Genomic DNA, 25,250 nt, shown 5'->3' with positions numbered 1-25,250 from the left:
CTCTCCATTTCTTTCTGTCCTATCCAACAACTAATGACATCAACAACAACAATAATAACCACAACAAAACTACAACAAGGGCAACAAAAGGAGGGGGAAAATGGCCTCCAGGAGCAGTAGATTCATATTGCAGGCACTGAGCCCAGCAATAACCCTGGAGGCAAAAAAAAAGAAAAAGAAAAAAAGAAAAGGAAGAGGAAATTGAGGTCTATAGAGGAAAAGAGCTTCCATCGTACTTTGGATGCTGGGCTGGGACTCAAACCCATGTCACTGCCTCCCAGGAGAGTCACTACATAAAGCCAGATTGTCTCCTTAGATAGAGGGAAGATCTCTAGTTGGGCCTTTGCTGATGGCTGAGAAACAAATCATTTTTCACTTTCTGCCCAGGCAGCTTTTGGTTTAAGGGAAGTGGAAGCAACAAGATCTGTGCTAAGAGACTCTGGTGTCTCCTGAGGAATAAGTTTAAAAGTTAGTTCCATGTTCTGCTACTCAACCCCACCCTCCATAGTGAGCATGAGCCAACACCCAACAGAGAGGCTTCTGCTTTGATTGGGATTTGGACTACATTTCTGCTCTCTTAAGTCTAAACTAGTTTGAGTGTCAGGTGGCCTGAGCTGAAAAAAGCGAAGAGTCCTTTAAAAGACTTGAAAGGAAGAAAGGAAAGAAAGAACTTTAAGTTGCATAAAAGTAAAGATCAGCCCTCTCCACTTAGAGGGTCCTAGCCAAGTCTGGTTCAGAATTCCCAGAAAACCCTGTGAAAACCTCAGTATCTTTCCCCTCAGATCCATTCTGGCCCAGTTCTTTCCATGATTTGTTCTAGAGTCATGGGGCATCCAGACCAATGCTTCCCAATAGAATGGCTTTAATTTGCATATTTTATTTTATAAAAACAAAACAAACAAAAACAACAGTTTTCAGATTCACAAAAATAGATCTCCCACCCACCTACCCACCCCTTCTCCCTCTGCAATTAGCACTGGCCACAGTCTAAAGTCTATCTATCCTCCAATCAGGAGTCTACTCTAGGGGGCTTCTGAGTCTCCACACTTGAATGTTTCTGGCAAAGCTGCTGGGCTGTTGTGTTTCCCTCAGGAACTTGTCTGGAGGCAGCAGGTTGAGGTTCAGCTGGCTGGTACTAGGGACCCTGTCTCCTTCCCAAAGGATGAGGCAGCTGCTGGGCCATGAAGAAGGGAATGGCGTCAGTGGTGTGGCAATCTTGACAAGTCAAGCAGAGGTCAAGCTGAGGGGTAGTGGAGACTCTTATGTCAAGACTAGGTTTCTTTGCTCTGAGTAGCAACAACTATTTCTGGAGAGATGCTGTCAAGCTCGCTTTTCATGTGTATCTCATCTCCCCAGGTAACAATCCATAGGTTGTGGGGTAAGAGTCCAGACCCTTGTTTCTACTACAGATCCACAAAAGTCTTGTTTTGAGGTCTTGGTAAGTTTCTTTCTCCTCCTGATTCCAGTTTCCTTCCTCTTGTGAGTGAGACCGGATGAATCTTGGGTTCTTGCCAGCTCTTCATCCTGGCCTCCTAGTATGGAGGTTCTGGAAAAGGAGGGTTCTATCCTTGCCTCAAGTTCCCCACCTTTGGGTCAGGACATAAGGCTGAACATGGAGTGCTGAGTGAATATCTAATTTTCTCTACAGATTAGGCTCTGATATCCACCCAGCTGGAATGGCTCAGGGAAGGTCAAGAGGGAGAGATTTGCAGAAGAGGGTTCTCCAGGCCAGAGAGAGCCCATCCACTAGTTCAATGTCCTGGGCTGAAAGACATGTCTCTGGAGCTTTCCAATTCAACTTCCACTAGTCCCTTGGGTTGAAAGATTATCTAGTACAGGGCTTCAGATCCTTGGAGCCAAGTCTATAGATTTTGGGAGCTAGATTGGAGCATGATTCCCAATCAAAGAACCAGGGGATCTTTGTGGACATGAGGGACCACTCAAAAACCTCTGAGGTTAATTATCACCAAGCCTTCCTTGAGGCAGAAGGATAAGTGGAATGGCAGCTCATAGGCATCTCTGGCTGAGCAGAGTGGAAGCTGTGTTCACCTATGGTGGGTCAAGAGTTTAAGTACTTTGGGAAAGGCTCTTCTTCCTACCTCACCCCTGTTCCCCAGAATACATGACAACAAACAATGGCAACCTGGAAGACTGATTCAGAGTGACAACTACAACCACAGCTTGTCCACTCACACACAGTCAGATACACTAAGTAGGAACACTGTTCTGTGTCACCACACCTATAGTCATCATGGTCTGATGGTCTCAATCCCTCCCTCCCTCTCCCCCTCTTCTCCTTAACATTCATACATTTATTTACCCAATATTTCTGGGAAGTCTAATGTATACCAGGGAGGGCTCAAGACAGCTGCTTACATGCTCATAGACACACCTCACCTAATCTCTCTCAACACACACACCACTCTGCTCACTCATACATAGGTTGTTCTCTCTTGTACTGTTTATGCTATCACCTCAGCCACATTCACATTCCTCTACAGGTTTGGGCACCACCATAAAAGTCAAGTATCAGAAGAGACATCTTCTAGCCAACCTTCCTGCCCCCAGACTTCATGTCAGAGGTTAAACATCCTCTTTCCTTCTTTTTCCCCACCTCTAAGCTCTTCCCTTCATAAGCAGGCAGGGGGACATATGAGTTGACTCCTGACAACTAGAAGTCTGGGAGCTTTGGGTGTATGGTGGAGTGCCAGGACTTCCGGTTCCTCTTCCACCAGATGCCTGAAGGTTCCCTCTCTTTGCCGCTCTGTGTGCAGACGGTTCATCTGATGGGCAACAACATCTGTGACTGGGCTCAGTGACAGATCTTCTCTGTCATCTCCCTCTGCAGAAATACAAGGTGAGGAGGGTGAGTCAGAGTTCAACCGTCAGGAAATCCCTTCCCAAACCATAGGGCCTGGCTGCTCTTCTGCCTGAACCTGGCCCCCGTGAGCCTCCACCCACCCGAAGGCCAGAGTGCAGATCTCAGTTTATGAAATACTTGAATGCTTCTTACTGATGCAGAGAGCCCAGTATTAAATGAATTGCCCCTCTCTCTCAGTTATTCATTTGGCTACTGGACTTTCATAAAACATGGAGCCTTCGAAACTGGTGGGGAAAGGTTGGGAGCCAGGGCCTCACCAGTGGCTCCAGCTCCCGTTGGTCCACCAGGCTGAACTCTCGGATGAAGTAGTAGAAATGCTTGTAGCAGGTGTTGACATGTGCCTCAGCACCCATGCTGAGGATGCTGTCAAAGTGGTGGATGTAGACATGGACAAAGACACGGAAGAGCCGAGTCAGGATCTTGGTGCAGACCTGCTGGAAGTTCTTGGGGAAGGGAACTCCTGGGTGGACAGGGATGGGGAGAAAAGGGGGGGGGGAGAGGGAGGCTTAGCATCCTGCTGATAAAATTCTGCCCAATCTTGTCTTCTCACCATATGTGTGTGCACGTGCCTGCACAAACACCACCTTCCCCCAAGATGGCCCCTTTCCTAGCACACTTCCTGTGGGAGACATAGAGATCATTGTTTGCATTCTCCCACACTCCCCCCTTCAACAGAGCACAGATCTAACTGTGCTGCTCTCCTGCTGAAATACACAGCATCTCCCACATTTCATATCACCCTGAGCAGGACTTGGCAACCTTGTTGGGATCACTGGTCAACCCTTCTTAGATTAAGAAGTAATTCATGGGAGTCGGGCGGTAGCGCATTGGGTTAAGCATAGGTGGCACAAAGCGCATGGACTGGCATAAGGATTCCGGTTCGAGTCCCTGGCTCCCCACCTGCAGGGGAGTTGCTTCACAGGCAGTGAAGCAGGTCTGCGGGTGTCTGTCTTTCTCTCCCCCTCTCTGTCTTCCCCTACTCTCTCCATTTCTCTCTGTCCTATCTAACAATGTCGACATCAATAACAACAACAATAACTACAACAATTTAAAAACAAGTGCAACAAAAGGGAATAAATAAATAAATAAAGAAGTAATTCATGCCCAAGCTCTTCCCAGAATCTTGTGCATCTGTAAATGCACACCTAACATGCTTGAATGCCATTTCAAGATAAAGCTCATTAATACCTGGGGTCTGTTTTTTAAAACTTGGTTTTTTAGGATTAAGTTCTAACTTCCCAGAGTGATACCTGCTTAAGGTGTTTCATGTTCTGGTCCTGGTCTCCAAGGGCTCCACCCTGAGTCCTTCTCTTTCTCAACATTCACGTAGAAGGCCCAGACCACTAATCCTAAAATTACACACACTTTCTCTGATCAAGGATTCAAGCATAAGTGATTTTGCTCCACCTTTGCTACAGGTCTTTTGATTCAAGATATGTAGAAAGGAGAAGACTCTCCACCATAATGGAGCTTCCTTGGAGCTGTGGCACTTCCATGTGGTGCTGGGATTTGAACCTGGACTGAACGCATGACAAGACACTTGTCACAACCAGTACACTATATTCCAGCCCTATAAAAACTATGCCGTTTACTTAATCAAATAGTTTTTACTTAGACCTTGATACCCTACTCACCTGCTTCCTTTTCACCTCCCTCAGTCACTTTCAGGCTAACCTTGTCAGATAAAGTAAGGATTATAAAAGCTGGATAAGGGCAAGAGACTGGCATACTTTAATGATGACTCTTTTGGTCACTACTGACCACCCCATCATCCTGGGATTCCCACATAGATATGATGAGCCTATATATCTCTAACAGATCCCTCTCTCCACCATCTCTGGTCATCTCCATCACAAACAGCATCATGGACCCTCTTGTGGGCCTCTACAGGACCTTGCCCTCAATGTGGAACAACAATGGTAAGGACTGCCCCACTCTCTGAAGGGAGACTGGTTAACATACGCTGCCACTCCAGGAACACTGATCCTGAAATGAGTGCAGCCTAGAATGTTCCTAGCTGTGACCATGAAATGTGAGTTCAGACCTATAGGGATGCAGAGGCTACACAGGCTCCTGTGCTGAATATGGGACCCAGATCAGATTGATGGGGTTTACAGTTAATGGTATTTTATATTTTTCCCATATTTGGGAGCTACTCTATTCTCTGATCCAGCTTTCTAGTCCTATTTCCATCTGACACCATCTCCCTAGACAATACCTTTAGTCCACCTGCATGTTAGCTGTTGCGCTCAGGCAAAATATATACCTAAAACAGACCTATTAGCTTTTTCCAAAATAGAACTCCAAATCTCATCTGCTATATTCCTACCTTTAGGTTCCTAATTATTAAACAATTTGTTCTTCTTTATATCCTATTGCTTTTCAGCCACCAAGTTCCAGATACTACCATGATGCCAACCTGACTTCCCTGGGCAGATGACCTTACCACTAGGGAAAGAGAGAGGCAGGCTGGGAGTATGGATCGGCCTGCCAATGCCCATGTTCAATGGAGAAGCAATTACAGAAGGCAGACCTTCCACCTTCTGCATCCCATAATGATCCTGGGTCCATTATCCCAGAGGGATAAAGAAGAAGAAAGCTTCCGATGGAGGGGATGGGATAAGGAACTCTGGTGGTAGGAACCGTATGGAGTTGTACCCCTCTTATCCTATGATCTTGTTAACCATTATTAAATCAATAAAAAAGGTTATACCTTTAAGAGCTAGTTCAAATACCCCTCATTCTTTCAAATATTCAGTTATACATACAAAGGAAAAAATCTATTTATGAACCAGGCCATTTACACCTGTTGCTTTTAATCCTCATAACAACCCTGCTGACAGACATGACAGCCATTTGGAATATGACAAAAGAGAAGTGCGAAAAGGTAAAGTCACTGCCCCAGGCCACATGACTATTAATTGATATAAAGTGAAGGCTGGAGCCAATCTTACTTTATACCATACTGCAGCAATTCTCAAAACCTGCTTGACACTGGATGGCTTTGCTCATATGCAGAATACAGATAACTGAATCATATAAACTTCCAGAAAGAGAGAGAACAGAAGCAGTCGAACTATCGCTAAGACTTGTGAGAACTATGGCAGTTGGGGGTATGGCACAGAACTTTGGTGGTGTATGTGGTATGGAACTATATACCTGTGATCTTATAATCTGTATAAGAACTTGAGGGAGTCAGGTGGTAGCACAGCGGGTTAAGCGCAGGTGGCGCCAAGCACAAGGACCAGCATAGGGATCTGGGTTTGAGGCCTGGCTCCCCACCTGCAGGGGGGTTGCTTCACAGGCAGGGAAGCAGGTCTGCAGGTGTCTATCTTTCTCTTCCCCTCCTCTCTCCATTTCTCTCTGTCCTATCCAACAACGACAACAATAATAGCTACAACAATAAAGGCAACAAAAAGAGAATAAATATAAAAATAATAAAATAAAAAATAAAAAATAAATAAAAACTTGAGAGATGCTCCCCCTCCAAAAAAAAAAAAGAAATGATTTCTGCACAGCCTTTCACTCCTGAAGTTTAGAGACCTAACTGACTATGTCCTTTCCCCAGCTGTGTCTGAGTCACCTGAGGGTTAAGGCACAGCTATCTGGAGTCTCCCTAACTTTGGGGGCTATGGAGTAGAGGGAATAAAGAGGCTGCCAAAATAATTCACTTGGATAGTGCGCTACTTTGCCATCCATGTGAATGACCCAGGTTTGAGCCTGATCCCCATTGCATTAAAGAAAGGTTTGGTGCTATGGTCTCTTTCTCTTTGCTTCTTTTAGTATTTTTTGTTCTACTTTTATTTATTTTAAATTGTTTTTTAAATTTTTTATATTTATTTATTTTCCCTTTTGTTACCTTAGTTTTTTATTGTTGTTGTAGTTACTGTTGTTGTTATTGCTGTTGTTGTTGGAGAGGACAGAGAGAAATGGAGAGAGGAGGGGAAGACAGAGAGAGAGGGGGAGAGAAAGACAGACACCTGCAGATCTGCTTCACCGCCTGTGAAGCGACTCCCCTGCAGGTGGGGAGCTGGGGGCTCTAACCAGGATCCTTATGCTGGTCCTTGCACTTTGCTCCACCTGCACTTAACCCACTGCACTACCGCCTAACTCCCTCTTTGCCTCTTTTTTTTTTTTTAAATAAAAATAATATGGGTTCATACTGGTCCACAGAGTTTTTTGTTTTTGTTTCCTTCTTTTCTTCCTTTCTCCCTCCCCCCTTCCTTCTTTCCCTCCCTCCTTCCCTCCCTCCCTCCCTTTCTCTCTCTGTCTCTCTCTATATATCTTTCTCTCTCTCCTTTCTCTCTCTCTTTCTTTCTTTAGCTATTCTTGAGTGGGTTGAGTCTTACCTCCCATTGAGTCCTTCCAAGCCCAGGCCAGATTCCACTGAACTTTCCATTCAGAGTTGGGGCTTGAGCTTTGGTTCTGAACCCCTCCCTATCCAGTGCACTGTCCCTTTTTCAGTTCTAGTTTCCTCTCATGTGAAAAGAAGATACCCACTATTGGGCATGATAGTGCAGGAAATGAGGAGGAGCCATAGGCATTACACTGTGACTCAGTGCCCAACTTCCTTTAGCATTCAGACTTCTTCCCTTGGGGCTTGACCACCGTGCCCCACCCATCTCTGATTCCCAGAGCCTTCACTGGGATGAAAGAGGCCAGGTGGAGCTGGGGCTGCAGTGATGAACAAAGCGTCATGCCTGTTCAGCCGCTGGGCCAACACTCCCTTCTGCTGCCCTTGGGTGGGGACACAGGGCCAGGGTGACATCACTCATCTCTCCTCCCCGCCCTCACCAGTCCAGGCTGCCCAGCCGAGATAAGACAGAGCCCGGTGATATGGGCCTCATAAGGGAAACCTCTGCCCTTAAGGGTAGAGATACCATCCAGTCCACACAACTCCCACCTCTTCCCTTTCCTGGGGCCAAGGATCAGAGGAAACTCCCAGGCAGCTGCAAGCCAGATGATCCCAAGCAGGCTAAGTACATCTGGAGGCACCTGTGCTGGAGGGTGCTGAGAATCAAAGTGTCTGTGATCTCGGCTAGACAGTCCCTGGAGGAACACTCATGTTTCAGACAAAAGCCCCAAACTGGGAGTCAGGCAGTCCTCTAGCTCATAGTGTCTGACCTTGAGCAGACATTCAACATGCCTGAGTCTCAGCTTCATCTTCTACAAAATGGGGATGAAAAATCACATACACAGGGCCGAGTACTGGCTGACCCAGTAGAGCACATATGCTACCCTGCTCAAGGACCCTAACGCAACCCCTGTTCCTATCTGCATGGAGGAAGTTTCACTAGCAGTGGAGCAGTGCTGCCGGTATCTCTCCTTTTCTCTGTTTCTTCCTTTCTTTTCTTTTTAAAACATTTTATTTATTTATTATAGGAAAGCAATTGAGAGGGAAGTGAGAGGGAGAGACAGAGAGGGAGACGAACAGACCTGCAACATTGATTCACAACTTGTGAGGCTTCCCACGCTGCAGGTGGGAACTGGGGGATTGAATCCATATCCTTGGGCACTGTAACATATGCACTCTACTGGATGCACCACGCCAGGGCCCATTCTCCTTCCCTTTCTATTTCTCTCTGTCTTTCACCCTCTATATAAAAAAAAAAAGTGACTGCCAGAAATAGTGGAGGCCCCAACAATAACGTGCTGGCAAAGTAAGAAAAAATTACACATACTACCACTACCTTTTATAGAACTGCTCCATCAAACTAAATGCCCCATCTTCGGAATGGAATCCTGTGGCTGGTGCTGGGCCTGACCAGCCTACCAGGTAGCACTCACCCACACGGGTGGGAAAGACATCCTCATCGTTGATGAGACCCTCAATCCAGTCCATGAGCAGTGCCATATAGCGTGGTGCTGAGAGTTTGGCTGGCCGCCGGTACTGGCGCTCGTCCTGCCAGCGATATTCATAACGGGGTCCTCCGGCCATGACCGGGCAGCTGGTCTCACTGCATCGCTCAGCCATGGTGCCATAGATGAGGTTGATGCGGTTGAAGAAGTCCACCACATGCACAGCGATCCAGTCGTCAATGTTCTCACCAGGCGGCAGCCTCACCACGCTGCGCAGGTCCAGGCCCGACTTGAGAGATGCCTGAGCCTTCTTGTACAGCTCAAAGCGTTGTGTGCCCGGCTCGAAGCGCTTCCGTGGCCTGAACGTCTTGTCCTTGGCAAACACCTGCTTCAGGCACAGCGCCATGGCCAGGCTATGCCAAGGGCCAGGTGTCCAGGATCAAGACCTGTAGCTGCCCTTCCAGGGACAAGGGCACAGGGGGACAGGTTGAGTAAGGGGAAAAACATTTGCCAAGAGGCTTTGACTTCCCAACACCTATGTACCCTCTTACCTCACAGCTTTTGGACAACTTCTGCTTAGAATTCAAGTCCTCCTCATCTCTTGGGTCCAGCTCCCTGACCCCATTTCTGAGCTCCTCTAGCTTCTCCTACCAGGTGCAGATAGCTCCCCTCCCTCACCCCCAACCTTGCTGTTTCTTCTCCTCTCTGCTTTCGTTGCTTCTCAGAGAGTGCTAGGTGGTTGGGTCTGGGCTCTAAGCAGGTGCTCAACAGACTTGCAATTGACTGTCAAAGTGGTAGCAGAGGCTTCCTGCAGGCCCACCAGAAGGCAAAGTCCTGCAAGAAATGACCTGGGTGTGGGTGACCCAGAGGCAGCTGGTGCAGCGTGGGAGAATCTAGCTGCATTGTTTGGGGGCAGGGGGAATCCCCCCTCCACTCCTGCCTGCAGCTTCCTCTGGGATATCCTGTAGTTCATCTGGCTACTGGGGATTCCCAGAGAGCAGAAGGGACTTTTCTACCAAAAATGTCCTTTCCTTTTAGTGCCCTTAAAGAGGAAAGGGCCCACAAATGGTCAATGGGGTGGCCTCTGAGTGTGGCTGCAGGCACTGGAGGAAAGGGGGAGGGTAGCATGTCTAGAAGGCACCACTTCCTCCAACAGTGGCTAGAGATCCTTCCCCTGAAACCAGCCTCCTCCAGCCCCAAAGCAAACAAGCCTCTGGCCCCTCCCCCTGCACCTGATAATCTGCAGATAGTCCTAAAGCACCTACTACGTGCCTGGCACTGGGAGGCAGGAGGATGAAGTCAGATCCACTTAATTGGGGCATCTAGAATTCAGATGCATCTGCTTTGATTCCAAGAATGGAAGGATCTCAGACTTTGGGGGCAATGAGCAAGCCAGGCTTGAAAGCAGGAGTCCTAGGTCCTACCTCCAGCTCCAAAATGGCTTAGTAACCTTTAATTCAGACATGGATTAGGCCCATGAACCTCCCTGGGTCACTCTTATCAGGTCAGGTTTCTGGGACTTTCAGAGAAGTCAGCTAATTTCCCCAGTGGGGAAATTTAGACTCTGGTAGGTGTGAATCTGGAATTTAGCTACAAACTGACTCCAGACTGAGTACTAAGGCTGTACTCTGGTTCCAGGGCAAACTCTAACCTGATTTCACCACCCTCATCAGTTGAAGTGCTGGACTATAGCTCTAGACTGAGGCATAAATATAATCACAAATCCTGAACTTGACCTCAGAGCTGACATTGGAGTATTTTTCCTTTCTCACATCTCAAGTAATGCTAGGACAGGACTGGGAAATGAGACATAACCAATAGCACAGTATATATGGGGTGGGAGGTGGGGAAGAGTTGTCACATCAGTCAGGCCAGGATAGCAACAGTCAAATAAAACGAAAGAAGTTGTTAGACTAGGAGTAGTCCTCCCAGCAAACCTATGTCCTCTTGAAAATAAAACTTTGTGTTTTGGGAGGTGATACAGTGAATAAGATGTTGGCGTAAGCATGAGGTCTTGAGTTTGATCCTTTGCATTGCACACTGTATATGCCACAGCAATGCTCTGGTCCTCTCCCCCTCTCTCTCACTATTAACAACAACAATAGCAATCACCTCAATACTGTGGAAAGCTTTCTCATCCATCTCCTGTCCTCAGTTTGGGACTTGAACTTCCTGACCCAAGAGGAGATTCCCACATTTCACTTGATGTCTCCATTCCAAACTTTGCTTGGGGTAGGTGTATCGAGAATCACACTGCAGTTAGGTGAGGTTTGTGGCACTCCATCTTTGCACAGTCATCCACAGACTGACAGTCATCCACAGACCTTCATCTTGTCATTCAAGACCTCATTCAGCCATTCCTGCCCCACCTCTCTGCATCAATCACCCCTGGTTCCTTTCTCATCCTTGAGCATGACCCTCACTCTTCTCCCTCTCTGTGTTTTCTTATGCAGGTCCCTCTGCCTGACTATACATAATATGGCTGTTTCCTTCCAGATCTCTCTTCTTGGAGGAAGCCCTTCTTTGGTTATTACTGCCCTTTCCTGACCCCACTCCCCAGTCTAAGTCAGGGTCTGGCATATAGTCAATGCCCAGGCCATAAGAAAATCTCAGCAGCAACAATTTTCAGAGTCGAAACAGTCCTAAGAAATCAACTAGCCCAACCCATTTCTTGTATAGATGGGAAAACTGAGACCCAGGAAAAAGACATCAGGAGCCTGTGTTCATATAAAAAGTGTCAGGCTGGGAGTCCGGCGGTAGCACAACAGCTTAAGTGCATATGGTGCAAAGTGCAAGGACTGGTGCAAAGATCCCGGTTCAAGCCCCTGGTTCCCCACCTGCAGGGGAGTCGCTTCACAGGTGGTGAAGCAGGTCTGCTGGTGTCTATCTTTCTCTCCCCCTCTCTGTCTTCCCCTCCTCTCTCCATTTCTCTCTGTCCTACCCAACAATGACGACATCAACAACAATAACTACAACAACAATAAAAACAAGGGTAACAAAAAGGAAATAAATAAATAAATAAATGTCAGGCAAGGGATCTCCAATGGCAGAATTGGGAAGTAGGATAAAGTGGGCTTCAGCCCTTGACAACAAGTAAAGGACCCATTCTCTGGCCCTGGCTAGTCTGGTAGAGATCAGTGGAAAGGAGAGTAATAGGGAAAGAGGAGATGCACTTTCCCTACCACTTCCACCAACTCAATTTCAGCTCCCCCAACACACCCCCTAACATCCTCTTCTCCACAAAGACAGCTTGGGTGTCCTGACCAAGAGTCCTACGTTCCAGGAAAATGTCAGGGGTGGGGGGAGGTTTGTCTATCTCTAGGACTTGCTTGTCTCTAGAGCTTCACTCCCCACTCTCAAGCCCAACAATCCCTGTCACAGAAACTCAGTCCTCTCTTAGGGGCTGTTTCCCTAACTCGGGGTGTCCTTTAACTCAAGTGGTCAGTCACTTCCTGGGTGGACATCTAAACTTCCCACATGACACAGGGTGGCCTTGCCATTTTGTTCGGTCCCCTCCACCACCACACCTGCTGCTCGGCACGCTCCGGCCATAGCCGCAGGGGCCGCAATCTCGGCGGAGGCCGCCGGGGTCTGAGTCCAGGACTCTGCGGGCGCGGCGCGCAGAGGGGCAGATCCAGGGTCCAGGCGGAGAAGCGCGGTCCCCGTCCCCCCGCCCCTCCCCCCCCACCCCCCGCGCGCCCGCCCTCGGCTTCCCCGGGCCCAGCTGTCAGGACAGGCCGGCTGCAGGACCCAGAGGCGCAGGCCTGACATTTCCGCTCCTGAAAACACACCCTTTTTCCCAACCACCGCCTCCCGGAGTCCCGACTTTCACGGCTCTGCGCCCCGACCCTGGACCCAGTATCTCCGCCCGCCGGCCTCTGCGCAGAAGTCGCCCGGGACCGCGCGGCCGGCCCGCGGAGGGAAGTGTCGGTGCGGCCCTGCGCTGGGGTCCGGGCCCTGGGGTCCGGGGCGGGTGGGGCGCGCTTGCTCACCAGGTCCCGCGGCCGCGGGCGCCGGGTCACATCCCTGCGCGGCTGCTCCTCCCGAGCGGCGACTCCTCCCGCGCTCCGCCAGCCGGTGTTGCCTGGTCAGCCGCCAGCTGCCCCTGAGCCGACGCCTGCTCCGCCCCCGCCTCCCGGCCCAGCCACGCCGCCGCCCGGGGCGGGGAAGGGGCGGGGAAAGGGGACCCTGCCACCCTCCCACCCACCACCCCAACCCAAAGCACAGACACTCGCGCGCATTTCCGGAAAGTCTTTTTCGCACTCCCCGCGAGCTTTTGGAACCAGCACCAAGTTGCTGGGATTCCCAGTGTACCCCCTGGGCTGCTGCCAACAAGGCACCCTCAGTTTCCAGCGCAGTAGAATGGGGGCAAGCCCAGAAAGAGCTAGCAGCTTCTGGCGCTTTGCCTTGCTACCCTAGAAGCACTGTCACGTCCCTGACCCAGAGCTCACAGGGGAGCAGGTCGGCCTCTCATCCCCCAGCTCCTGGCTTAGTGCCTGGCTCACAGTGAGGGGAGGTTGGAGGCGTCTTGGGGTAGGAGGATCAAGAAAACAAACTGTTAGTGCAGTTCTTGCAGAGGTGTGGGGGGTAAGCCGGGGCGGGGGGGTGGGGGGTGCGGGGAGCTCTGGAGGAGGGAGGTGGGCGTTTACCGTGACGCAAAGGCCGCTTTGTGTCTGGATCGTCTGCTTTGCTCTTTGGCAAGAGAGCACGCGGGCCAGGCCCTTAAGAATCCCAGCTACTAAACAAAAAACAAACAAACAAAAAAAACACTAGCTATAGAACTGAGGGCCCCATTGCCGCAGTCTAAAGTTCTGTTTGTTTTGCTGTCTGAGTCCTGACGCTATCCCAAATCTCCTGTAAACAAACATTTGCATGTTTTCTTGTATGTGGAATTCAAATACGGCCCTTCATTTGCTTTTATCCTAGTCGATATTCTTATTGAGAGCCAACATGACCGCGCACTGAGAGCAGGTGATGATAAAGACAACAGTGAGGTATCACTTGAGAGAGAGATGCAGTTCAGTCGCTGACCCTAGAGGACAACGGATCAGAAGGGGGGCTGGTGGAGCGCGGGGTGTGGGGGAGGCAACACACAGAGATAAAGCAGGTCAGAGTTCAGTCATCTGGAAGTGAGGATATGATTCGGATGGTGAGCACCTTGTTAAGAGCAGGATTATCTGTAGGAAACACTTGAAACACCTGGATTGGGCACTTCATGGAGCGTTTAAAGAAGTAAATAGTATTCTCAAGGTGAGGGAAACCACAGGATAATGTATTAGGGCAGCCCTTCCCCGTCAGCCCTTGGCTGAAGCTGTCACTCCCCAACTGAAAGGCTGCTTGAGTGGAGAACAGTAAAAGTGGGAGTTGTAAGAAGGTGGCTACTGACAGGAGTGGCGACCTATGTGGAAGTGGGGGTGGTGGGGATGGCCTAGCTAGCTCAGGGCAACCATATTCTGGAAGACTGAATATATAAAGGGACCTCATTTCCTTCCCTCCTTTGATCTCTATCCAGGTCTCCCTACTGCCAGCTCCTCCCCAAAGTCAAGCGGGAGGGAACCTGTTGATGCTGACATAGAAGTGGCCCTCCTGGGGCCAACAGCTGGGTGGAGAAAGGTCAGTGAGTGTGTCTTTGAGGGGCTGTGTAAAATAACTCCACACATGGCCTGAGGGCTGACGTCACAACGGAAACAGAGACTGCTTGTGATTTCTTTATCAGTTCTAAACACCTCATCATTCTTTTGTCATTTCCTCTTTTAACCCATGAATGATTTAGAAGTTTTTTTAGTTTCTTTGCCTATGAGAGGTTTATGTGTTTCTTGTTGACTTCTAATTATGTTACATTGTGGTCAGAGATTATGGTCTGTAAGATCCTTTGGAATGTGCTATGACTCCCTCTGTGGTTTTATCCATGGTTGTTTGCTATACCCCTGAGCTGGACTTTATATACTAGGCAGGAGTTGGCCTTGTGAAGAATAAAAAGCACAGAATCTTCTGCTGTGGGAAATACAGATGATTTATTTTTAAAGAACTTCAGAAGTTCCCAATTCATTTGCAAAGCCCTGGGGGAATCTGCCTCTGTATAAGCTGACTGACTGGTGTGGTGGGTAGTGGGAGAGCTGGGAAGGCAGGTGGAAGGGTTGAGAGAAGCCTGTGTTAGCCCAGTTCTTTCAAACACCAATACTGCCTTCCTGCAATTCTCAATCAGCACTAGAGAGATCATGTTCTTCCAGAATGTTCTGCAGGGGTTAAGAAAACCCAGATCTTAGAGAATAAGGTCTTGGCTTTACCACATATAGGCTGTGTTACCTTAGATTACTCCTCCCCTCTTGGATGGCACACCGTAACCCTATAGCACTGCACACCTATAAAGGACAGGCTTTGGTCCCAATCCCCATGTTTTGGTATGATGAATGACTCAAATAAGGCCCTGTGTCTGAAGCTTGCTGAGAGCCACTGACTACACAGGAGAGGACCATTTTCTTCCACTGCAAAGCTCAGGCATCTAAACAGTAGTTCCAACCTAACCCTGTCCTGCTATATGTCTCTGAGAAAGGGTCTGTTCCTTTCTGGGTCTCAGCTTCCCTGTCTACACAAGAAAAGCATCTACTAGTCACACCATCCAGTGCCTTATCAGGCCAGCTTCCTGACCTTGCCTCTCTGAGCCAGTACACCATGACTCTACTGATACACAGTGGCCTTCTCTGGGGGCTCCCCAACCCCTCCTCTGCCAGGAAAGCCCCTCCTTCCTTCTTGATCCTTCCCAGAATGAGATATGAAACCTACAGTTCACCTCATAGAGGGGAACATGGAAGGCCAAGCCTGGGACATTGGTGAATTTGTCCTCTCACCCCCAAATCACCTCCACATCTGGAACAACCCTGAGCAGGGAACTGACTCAAAAGGTTAGAGGGTATGTACCTGGGATCAGAAAAAATGCCTATCTGAAAGTCAGGTTAAAGAACTCAAGCATACCAGCTTACCCTGCCGCCTCCATGGTTTTCTTCCCAAGATAGAAGGCCAGAGAGCTGGAGAGGTGAGGATGATGCCTCCACAGGTATTGTGTGTGTGGAGCACACACAATGAGTGGACTCTGAGACTCTTGGGGTCAGGATGACACTCCTGCTCTTCAGAGGGATTGCGTCACTCTGAAGTGCACCTCACAGGGACTGTGCCACTTCTGCTTGTTCTCTCCCCCTCCCAAGAAGTGGGTACAGCTGTTGACGCTGCGTAGTTGGACAGCTCTAATGTGCTGAGTGTTTCCTATGGTCCTGGTTCTCTGTCCTCCAGGGCCACGAATAAATGACAGGAAATTAAGGAAATGAAGGTGGCCTACAAGTTAAAAGTGAATTATGGAATACTAATCAGTAAGAAAAATGAACCAACTATTAATACATGTTAACAACTTGTATGGATTTCAAGGTTGGTTTAGTGGCATGGTTTCTTTCTTTTTTTTTTTTTTGACTGTTTGTTTTATCCAGAGGACTGAGTCTTCAACTCTGCCTTATGGTGGTGCCAGGGACTGAACCTGGGACAGCTAAGGCCTCAGGCATGAGTCTTTTTGCATAACTATTTTGCTATCTCCCTAGCCCTCAAGGACATTATATTGACTGAAAGAAATTAATTTTAAAATTTACATACTATATCATTTATGTATTTCCTTCCTTCTCTCCCCAGCCCTCTCCTTCCTTTTTCTCAATTAGAGCACAGCTCAGATCTGACTTCTGATGGTGTGGGGGGCTTGAATCTAGGACTCTGGAGCCTTAGACATAAAAGTATTTTTTTTACATAACCATTATGCTATCCCCCTCTCCCTATATAAATTTTCAAAATGGTGAATTACAATGCTAGAGAACAGATCAGAGACTGAAGTGTTCAGGGAGGAGGGTATTACTATAAAGATAGAACAAAAGGAACTTTCTCTTGATGACAAATCTTATAAATAAGCTCCTGCAATAAAAAAAAAGTGGAAAAATATTTAGGGGAGGATTTAGGTAGGGCACAGACTTGACCATTTCACCATAAAGAGGATCTGAGTTTGAGTCCCTGGAACCAGCGGGAACTTCATGCATGGCAAGTACTTTACTTCCCTTCTTTTTCCTCTCCTTCCCTCCCCTTCCCCTCTCTCCCCCTGCCTCTATGTTCTTCCTCTCCCCCTCCTCTTCTCTAGCTTAAAAAGAAAGAAAGAAACAAAGAAAGGGAGAAAGAAAGGAAGGAAGAATCCACTATGCGTGGTAGCACCCCTCTTCTACTCTTCCCTCCCCCCAAAAAAAGATATTTATTGGGTCAATGAGATAGTTCACCTGGGAACCTACCTACTTTGTCTTGTGTGAGTGCCAGGCTTAAACTGTGGTCCCCACAACACTGGGGGAAACTTCAGTGTTGTGGTTTCTCTCCCTCTGTTGATCCTTCTCTTTTTCTAACTGAAAAGGTTGTTTTTGGAGTGGTGAAACATCACATAGTAATTATGTGATGACAGAAACAAAAGAGACTGGGGCAGGGTAGTTATGTGTCTGGTTGAGTGCACAGTGTTGCAATGTACAAAGACCATGGTTCAAGCCTCCAGTTCCTACCTATGGGGGTGGGAGGGCACTTCAGGAGGGATGAAGCCGTGCTGCAGGAGTCTCTGTCTCTCTCCCTATCTCCCCCTTTCCTCTTAATTTCTGTCTCTACCCAATAAATTAATAAGAATAGTAATCGTATTTGCTTGAAAAAAAGAGACCATCCATCTGTCATATGCCAGTCCTGTACTCTACCATTGAGCTGTACTCATGCAATTTTAATATACCCTTTCTCTGTAGCTACCTGTAAGTAATTAGGTCTTTGTTCGTCTCTTGCTTACAGCACAATTTCCACACCTTGTTAATGCACTGCTTTCATGTAATAAATTCCAGGGTCACTGGAAAAGTTATGAGTTATCTTTGTAGGGGAAACAAGTATCCTTAAAGAAATCAGGACTATCTGATAACTTAGTCCTGGCTACAGCTGAAGCCAACAAGTCTGATGGTCTCATCAGAAGCCAATAAGACTCATCTGAAGCTAATAAGACTTTGTGGTCTCATCAGAATGTGAAGAAAGGCAGATTCCCCTCCACCCCATTCACTCCCTAAAATTCTCTCTCCTCATCCCCTGGCCCTCTAAACATCTTACTTCTAGATTCCCAGGCAGGAATTGAAAGACTTGGTTCTCCTGTCCTTGCTTTGACTGATTCTAAGTAAGTCCTATCTAGTGTCTGGCTGAAGAGGTGGCCCATTGGATTGAGTACAGGATTTGTAGGCCAAGTGCATTCCCTAGCATTGCATATGCCAGAGTGATGCTCTGGGCTCTGTCTCTCTTCTTTTGTAACATGTGTTTTTTTTTTAAATTTATTATCTTGGGGGCCAGGCAGTAGCGCACTAGGTTAAGTGCACATAGTACGAAGCTCAAGGACCTTCACAAGTATCCCAGTTTGAGCCCCCGGCTCCCCACCTACAGGGGGAGGGGTCACTTCACAAGTGGTGAACTAGGTTTGCAGGTGTCTTTCTCTCCCTCTCTATCTTCCCCTCCTCTATTTCTCTCTGTCCTTCCCAAACAAACAAACAAAAAAATGGCCTCAGGAGCAGTGGAATTGTAGTGCAGGCACCAAGCCCCAGTGATAACTCCAGAGGCAAAATAAATAAGTAAATAAATAAATTTATTATCTTTATTAATTTATTGTATAAAGACAGCCAGAAATCAAGAGGGAAGTTGGGAGATAGAGAGGGAGAGAGACAGAGAAACACCTGCAACACTGCTTCACCACTTGAAAAGTTTTTCCCCTGCAGGTGGGGACTGGAGGTTCAAAACAGGGTCCTAGCACATTGTAACATATGCGCTCAGCCAGTTGTCCCACCACCCAGCCCCTGTGCACATTTTTTTATATATTTAATTATTTATTTATTGGATAGAGAGGGAAGGGAAAGACAGAGAGGGAGAGACACTTGCAGCACTGCTTTACCATTTGCAAAGCTCCCCCCTTCCCCAGCGCAGGTTGGGTCTAGGGCTTGAACCTGGGTCTTTACATATTCTAATATGTGCACTCAGTCAGGTGTGCCACCATGTGCCCCTCTTCTCTTGTGAAATGAATAATAATTATTATTTTAAAATTCTGCTTTTTTTAACTTTGTTTTTTTAATTTAATTTTTTTTATTTAAGAAAGGAGACATTAACAAAACCATAGGATAAGAGGGATACAGTTCCACACAATTCCCACCACCTGATCTCCATATCCCATCCCCTCCCCTGATAGCTTTCCCATTCTCTATCCCTCTGGGAGTATGGACCCAGGGTCGTTGTGGGTTGCAGAAGGTAGAAGGTCTGGCTTCTGTAATTGCTTCCCCGCTGAACATGGGCATTGACTGGTCAGTCCATACTCCCAGCCTGTCTTTCTCTTTCCCTAGTAGGGTGGGTCTCTGGGGAAGTGGAGCTCCAGGACACATTGGTGGGGTCGTCTGTCCAGGGAAGTCTGGTCAGCATCTCGTTGGCATCTGGAACCTGGTGGCTGAAAAGAGAGTTAACATACAAAGCCAAACAAATTGTTGAACAACCGTGGACCTAAAGACTGGAATAGTGCAGATGAAGTGTTGGGGGGTATTCCCTGCAGGCTCTTATGTACTTCTGCTTTCAGGTATATATTTTTCCCTAGTTTATGGGCACGGGTGAACCTATGCTCTGTCTCAAGGGACCTGCACTATATCTAGGTATTGGGGAGTGGACTACCTGGAATGGAATTAGAGAATACTATGAAAGGAAAGGTCTCACCCAAGTGATGAAGCTGAAGGGTTGTCATTCCACACCTGAAGTCTCTGGACACAGTCTGAAGTGAAGCATGCTGGGGTGGCACTCATTGCGTTGATTGGGTTGCGATCTGCGGATGCAATATTATTTTATTTGAATTGCGAGAAGCATGCAGGAAAGTTTCTAGACAGAAGGGACCGGCCTCTGGGAAGAATGCAGATGGCAGCTATCACTGAAATACTGAGGGCTCCTCCTGAACTTGATGGCGATTCCCTCTCCACAGGAACACCCAGAGAACAGAGTGCAGGCTGCTACCTCTGAGACAACCTGAGAAGGATGAGCAAGTTCCAGCCAATCATTCCCAGCTCCAATGTGAGTTTCCCAGCTGAGCTTTGTAGCTGAGTTGCCATCTACCCCCCATCATTGCTGCCTGCCTGGCTCTCCATACATCATCCCCCTCTAATCCCTCACCACAGGCAAAAGCAAATGCACACGGGATAGATAGGGACCTTCAGTCTATACAGGCAACATACAATTCTCCATGGAGCTACAGGGGCCAAGCATAGATAATCCACTGCAACAGATAATCCAGCATTTGACTCCAGGATCATGAGCCTGGGGAATTCTTAGCTCTCACAGTCACACAAAGAAACCAGCTGTACACAAAAAATACCAGGAAGATCTTTGCTTTCCTGTCTTGCTCCTCAAGATGCTCACCCAGGACATATTGGGAACATCTAGACTGTACCCAGAAGCCTTCCCTAGCCCTAGAAGCAGTCAATAATAAAAGTTCTTATTTTTCAGATATTTCCTACAGTTAGATTTGTAGCAAATTGTTACCAATTGTACCATTGTTACCAACATCATATATTACACTGGTCTGGGGTCTTTTTCCTCAGTTGTAAAGTAAAAATAAAACGACTAATTGTAGGGCATTTAGAATCCAGACTAAGCTTCAGAATTACTCAAAGAATTATTTATTTATTTATTTATTTATTTAGGCAGTACTGGGGCCTCCTGTATGCATGATGTCACTGCTTCTGAGCCAATTTTTTTTCTATTGTTTTTGTTTAAGATAAGGAGATAGAGACATACTCAATGTTGTAACACTCCCCTATGGTTCTAGAGCTCAAACTTAGGTTAGGCATGGTGAGGGACACACCCTACCATGACAAATTCTCTTCTGGCCCATGTAGATTACAGGATTTTCATGCCTGAGATTCCTGGCTCCACCTCCAGTATCAGACATGTCAGAGTGGTGCTCTGGTTTCTCTCTGTCATATAAAATCCTCTCGTATGAGATAACTATTTTATGATAGGCCTGGACCTCTAACAGATCCCTCTTTACACCATCACTGGTCAATTCCATCATCATAAGCCTTCTTGTGGGCCTTCCCAGGACCTTGCCCTCACCATAAAGCAGCAATGGTAGGGACTGTATCCAAAGGGAGGCTGGGTCATCCTGCCCTGCCACTCGAGGAAAACTGTTCCTGAAATGGATGCAGCCTATAATGTTTCCAGTTGTGGCCATGAACTGTGAGCTCAGATCAACAAGGACTCAGAGATTACACAGGCTCCTGTGCTAAATATAAATATATAAATGGGCCCTGGGTCAGGTGGATGGAGTAAACAGTTAATTTTATTCATAGATTTTTTTTTTTTCAAGAATGGGAGCTACTCTCAGTCCTAACGCAACTTTTTTTTTTTTGTAATTTTTTTCTATTGACTTAATAATGATCGACAAGACCACAGGATGAGTGGTACTATTCCACACAATTCCTTCCACCAGAGTTTCTTATCCCATCCCCTCCATTGGAAGTGTTCTTATTCTTTATCCCTCTGAGACTATGGACCCAGAGTCATTAAGAGGTGCAGAAGGTGGGAGGTCTGGCTTCTGTAATTGCTTCTCCACTGGACATGGGTGTTGACAGATTGATCCATACTCCCAGCCTGTTTCTATCTTTATCTATTGGGGTAGAACTCTGGAGAGGTGGGGTTCCAGGACACTGGTGAGGTCATCTCCCCAGGGAAGTCAGGTTGACATCATGGTAGCATCTACAAGTTGGTGGCTGAAAAGCACTGAGAAATAAAGCAGAACAAACTGTTTAATAATCAGGAACCTAAAGGTTGGAATACAGCAGATGAGATTAGGGGTCTCCATTTTGAAAAAAGCTAGGAAGTCTATTTTAGGGGCCCATGACTTAGATGAGGTCAGGCGTGCTCAGGATGGTACAGCCATTGGGGACCATGAATCAGTACTAATTTTGCCTGAGCCTGACAGCTAACATGCAGCTGGGCTAAATGTATTGTCTGGGGTGATGGTGTCAGAGTTGGAAATAGTACTAGAAAGCTGGATCGGGGAAGAAAGTAGCTCCCAAATATAGGAAAACTAATCCAACTTTCTAGCCCTTTTCTCTACTCTAACGCTATCTCCTCAAACAGTATTTTTGTCCAACTTTATGTTGGCTATCAAATTCAAGCAAAAACTGTGATAATTGTGGGCCCCTAGGAACATGCCTAAAATGTACTTCCTAGCTTCCTTCCACCCTAAGATTCCTATTCTCATCTGCTCTGTTCCTACTTTTTGGTTCCTGTTCACTAATAATTTTGTCTGACTTTATATCTTGTCACCTTTCAGCCACCAAATTGCAGATGCTATCCTGATTCCATCCTGACTTCCTTGGACAGATAACCTCACCAATGTGTCCTGGAACCTCACTTCTCCAGAGCCCTACCCCACTGGAGGTATGGATTGAACTGCCAACACCCATGTTCAGTGGAGAAGCAATTACAGAAGCCAGAACTCCCACCTTACACACCCCCAAAATAATTTTGTTCCATACTCCAGTGGGGGAGAAATGACAGAGGGAAGAAGAACAGATCTCTCTAAACTCCAACTCCATCAGGACCAGGAGAGAGAAGAGGAAAAAAGGAGGGACATTTGGATGTAGTAATAGATATATGTGTGATGTGGAAAGGAAGAGAAGATGGGATCTTTAAAAACTGAACAAAACAACAACAACGATAATAACCTCCAGGAGCAGTAGATTCGTAGTGCAGGCACCAAGTCCCAGCAATAAACCTGGAGACAAAAAAAACAAAAACAAACCCTACTTATTTTATTTCCGTGTGGAGTCTAAGCGTAAACATCTTTGACGAGCTCTTCTGGTGTGTCTGTCTGATGTCTAGTCAGGTGGGGAAGATTATAGACTTTTCTCTTGAAACTGTAAACTGTTATGTCTAATGAGTTGACAAGGCATTAAATACAGAGGTCTATAACCAGGAATAACTTTGGTCTCAGATAAGCCATTTACTCCAACTGTCACTGAGCCCAGAGATTAGCCCCTGTGCTCTGGGCATCCCACTTTGCCTCCATTTGTCCAGGTGTGGGCACTGAATCCCGTCAGCTGGTGATTAAGACGAGAAAAACAGCAGTCACTGCCACCTGTGTAACCTTGTCCAGATTTAACGCTACCTTCCCAGCCTACTTCTTTCTATCATCTTGCAAAAACAGCTTTTGAAGTTTCCAAATTACTTTTATTTCTCCTGTGCAGCACAAAAGAATGAGCCAAGGATCTCAGACATGCATGACAATACCAAGTGAACTCCCTGGCCCCATTTATTAATCCTTCCCCTCCTCGATTTTTAAATTCTATATACTGATATTTAGAGAGAGTAAGGAAAGATGGAGAGAGCACAGAGAGAGGAACAGAATGCTACTCTGTCATTCATGGAGTTCCTTTCATTGCTGTTCATGGTGCTCCCATGTAGTGCCAGAAATTGAACCCAGGATCTCACCATGTTAAGAGTTCACTGTACCTGCTAAACTGTCTCCCATTCCACTCCAAATTCTTTTCTCCTCCTCCCCTTCCTCTTCTTTTTTTAAAATTTATTCATTTATTCCCTTTTTTTGTTGTTGCCCTTGTTTTTTATTGTTGTAGTTATTGTTGTTGTTATTGATGTCGTTGTTGTTGGATAGGACAGAGAGAAATGGAGAGAGGAGGGGAAGACAGAGAAGGGGAGAGAAAGAGAGACACCTGCAGACCTGGTTCACCATCAGTGAAGCCACTCCCCTGCAGGTGGGAAGCCGGAGGCTTGAACTGGGATCCTTACTCCTGTTCTTGCACTTTGTGCCACCTGCGCTTAACCTGCCTGACTTCCACCCTCCTCTTTCTTCTTTTTTGCCATCTGAGTTTTCACTGGGGCTTAGGGTCTGCATGATTAATCTGGTGCTCAAGGATGATGAAGATGTGTGTATTTTTTTTTTTTTTTTTGAAGAGAAATTGAGAGGAGAAAGACAGAAAGGGAGAGAGATACCTGTAGCCTTGTTGCATAATTCACGTAACTTCCCACCTTGTAGGTGGGGATAGGGCTTGAACTCAGGTCCCTGTGCATAACATGTGTGCCCTACAGAATGTGCCACTGTTTGACCCCTCACCTCCAAATTCTTTTTTTAAAAAATATATATTTATTTATTCCCTTTTGTTGCCCTTTTTATTGTTGTAGTTATTGTTGTTGTCATTGTTGGATAGGACATTTCTCTAGAAATGGAGAGGGGAGGGGAAGACAGAGAAGGAGAGAGAGACACCTGCAGGGAGTCCGCGGTTGTGCAGCTGGTTAAGCGCACGTGGCACAAAGCGCAAGGACCTGTGTAAGGATCCCAGTTCAAGCCCCCTGTTCCCCACCTGCAGGGGAGTGGCTTCACAGGTGGTGAAGCAGGTCTGCAGGTGTCTGTCTTTCTCTCCCCCTCTCTGATTTTCCCTCCTCTCTCCATTTCTCTCTGACCTATCCAACAACGACGACATCAACAACAACAATAACTACAACAACAACAAAAATAAACAAGGGCAACAAAAGGGAAAATAAATAATAATTTAAAAAAGATAAGAGACCTGCAGACCTGCTTCACCGCTTGTGAAGTGATTCCCCTGTAGGTGGGGAGCCAGGGGCTCGAACTGGGATCCTTACGCTGGTACTTGTGCTTTGCACCACTTGCGCTTAACCCGCTGCGCTACTGCCCGACTTCCACTTCCAAATTCTTTTTTTTTTTTTTTTTCCTCCTCCAGGGTTATTGCTGGGCTCGGTGCCTGCACCATGAATCCACCGCTCCTGGAGGCTATTTTTCCCCCCTTTTGTTGCCCTTGTTGTAGCTTCGTTGTGGTTATTATTATTGCCCTTGTTGACGCAATTTGTTGTTGGATAGGACAGAGAGAAATGGAGAGAGGAGGGGAAGACAGAGAAGGGGAGAGAAAGATAGACACCTGCAGACCTGCTTCACCGCCTGTGAAGCGACTCCCCTGCAGGTGGGGAGCCGGGGGCTCGAACCGCGATCTTTATGCTGGTCCCTGCGCTTTGCGCCACATGCGCTTAACCCACTGCGCCACCGCCCGGCCCCCTCACTTCCAAATTCTTAATGGATACTCCCTGGCATGATTACTATAGCAATACCATCTTGTTGATGGGAAATAGTTTCTGAAAATTGCAATATAGTTTAGGAAAAATTAGCACAACAGAAACTTGGATACTAGAAGTAGATGTATGTTTCAGGAGCAGAAGGTCCCATTTTTCTATATGGATGTGTGTTGGGTAGTATGCCAGCTCCCCCTGGCTTCTGGTTAACCAAGCACAGGTATGCCTGTATAGGGATTGGTTTGATCCCACTCAAAGCTGCTGTCTATTTACATAAATCACTTTTACATTTACATAAAGCACCACCCTCCCTCCAGGGCATTGGTGGTTCAGTGGTAGAATTCTCGCCTGCTCCGCCCCCTCTCCTTGTCACACCCTGATTTTCACCAGTCACTTTTCTCTCCACCCT

General features: G+C 47.1%; 2 protein-coding genes and 1 long non-coding RNA gene across 11 annotated transcripts in view; 1 reads left to right on the top strand and 2 right to left on the bottom strand.

Annotated features, from left to right (window-relative positions):
• Window positions 1-876: 876 nt before the first annotated feature.
• On the bottom strand, window positions 877-12,807 carry MOB3C (MOB kinase activator 3C). 3 transcript variants are annotated; one of them, XM_060206002.1, is made up of 4 exons: window positions 12,673-12,800; window positions 8,669-9,132; window positions 3,139-3,341; window positions 877-2,842 (listed from the first exon to the last, which is right to left on the bottom strand). In XM_060206002.1, the coding sequence occupies exons 2-4, from the start codon at window positions 9,084-9,086 to the stop codon at window positions 2,813-2,815; spliced, it is 651 nt and encodes a 216-aa protein (XP_060061985.1). In that variant the 5' UTR covers window positions 9,087-9,132; window positions 12,673-12,800; the 3' UTR covers window positions 877-2,812. The 3 variants fall into 3 exon arrangements, with proteins under 3 accessions (XP_060061985.1, XP_016042858.1, XP_007521455.2); XM_016187372.2 differs by lacking the exon at window positions 12,673-12,800 and adding an exon at window positions 12,208-12,346 and having other exon boundaries at window positions 878-2,842; window positions 8,669-9,137; XM_007521393.3 differs by having other exon boundaries at window positions 881-2,842; window positions 8,669-9,137; window positions 12,673-12,807.
• On the top strand, window positions 12,494-24,010 carry LOC132542861 (uncharacterized). 4 transcript variants are annotated; one of them, XR_009553831.1, is made up of 4 exons: window positions 12,494-12,610; window positions 13,607-13,912; window positions 14,193-14,293; window positions 22,071-24,010. It is a non-coding gene; the product is annotated as an uncharacterized LOC132542861 (long non-coding RNA). The 4 variants fall into 4 exon arrangements; XR_009553830.1 differs by lacking the exon at window positions 12,494-12,610 and adding an exon at window positions 12,859-13,267; XR_009553828.1 differs by lacking the exons at window positions 12,494-12,610; window positions 13,607-13,912 and adding an exon at window positions 12,859-13,267 and having other exon boundaries at window positions 22,071-22,553.
• ATPAF1 (ATP synthase mitochondrial F1 complex assembly factor 1) overlaps window positions 18,877-25,250 on the bottom strand; it is a 51,891-nt gene continuing 45,517 nt past the window's right edge. Inside the window, exons 9-10 of one of the 4 annotated variants that reach the window (XR_009553825.1) lie at window positions 19,457-19,562; window positions 18,877-19,196 (exon numbers count right to left, since the gene is read on the bottom strand). Coding sequence is in view for 3 of the 4 variants with exons in the window: in XM_060205993.1 (XP_060061976.1) it covers window positions 21,448-21,501 (54 nt within the window). In the remaining variant the exon portion in view is untranslated. Of the gene's footprint in view, window positions 19,197-19,309; window positions 19,563-21,385; window positions 21,502-25,250 lie in introns of those variants that run through there. The other 3 variants (XM_060205995.1, XM_060205994.1, XM_060205993.1) reach the window with 3 other exon arrangements.

Source organism: Erinaceus europaeus, chromosome 13 (assembly GCF_950295315.1).
Source record: "Erinaceus europaeus chromosome 13, mEriEur2.1, whole genome shotgun sequence".
Taxonomy (NCBI): Eukaryota; Metazoa; Chordata; class Mammalia; order Eulipotyphla; family Erinaceidae; genus Erinaceus; species Erinaceus europaeus.
Note: the sequence above shows the minus strand (reverse complement) of the source record. Positions and strands in the feature narration are given on the sequence as shown.

Excerpts from the sequence above, each read along its gene's own strand:
- MOB3C (XM_007521393.3), bottom strand. The coding sequence starts at position 9,086 with ATGGCGCTGTGCCTGAAGCAGGTGTTTGCCAAGGACAAGACGTTCAGG. Across the intron at positions 3,342-8,668 it reads TGTCTTTCCCACCCGTGTGG|GAGTTCCCTTCCCCAAGAAC; the intron begins GTGAGTGCTACC and ends CTGTCCACCCAG. Across the intron at positions 2,843-3,138 it reads AACGGGAGCTGGAGCCACTG|AGGGAGATGACAGAGAAGAT; the intron begins GTGAGGCCCTGG and ends GTATTTCTGCAG.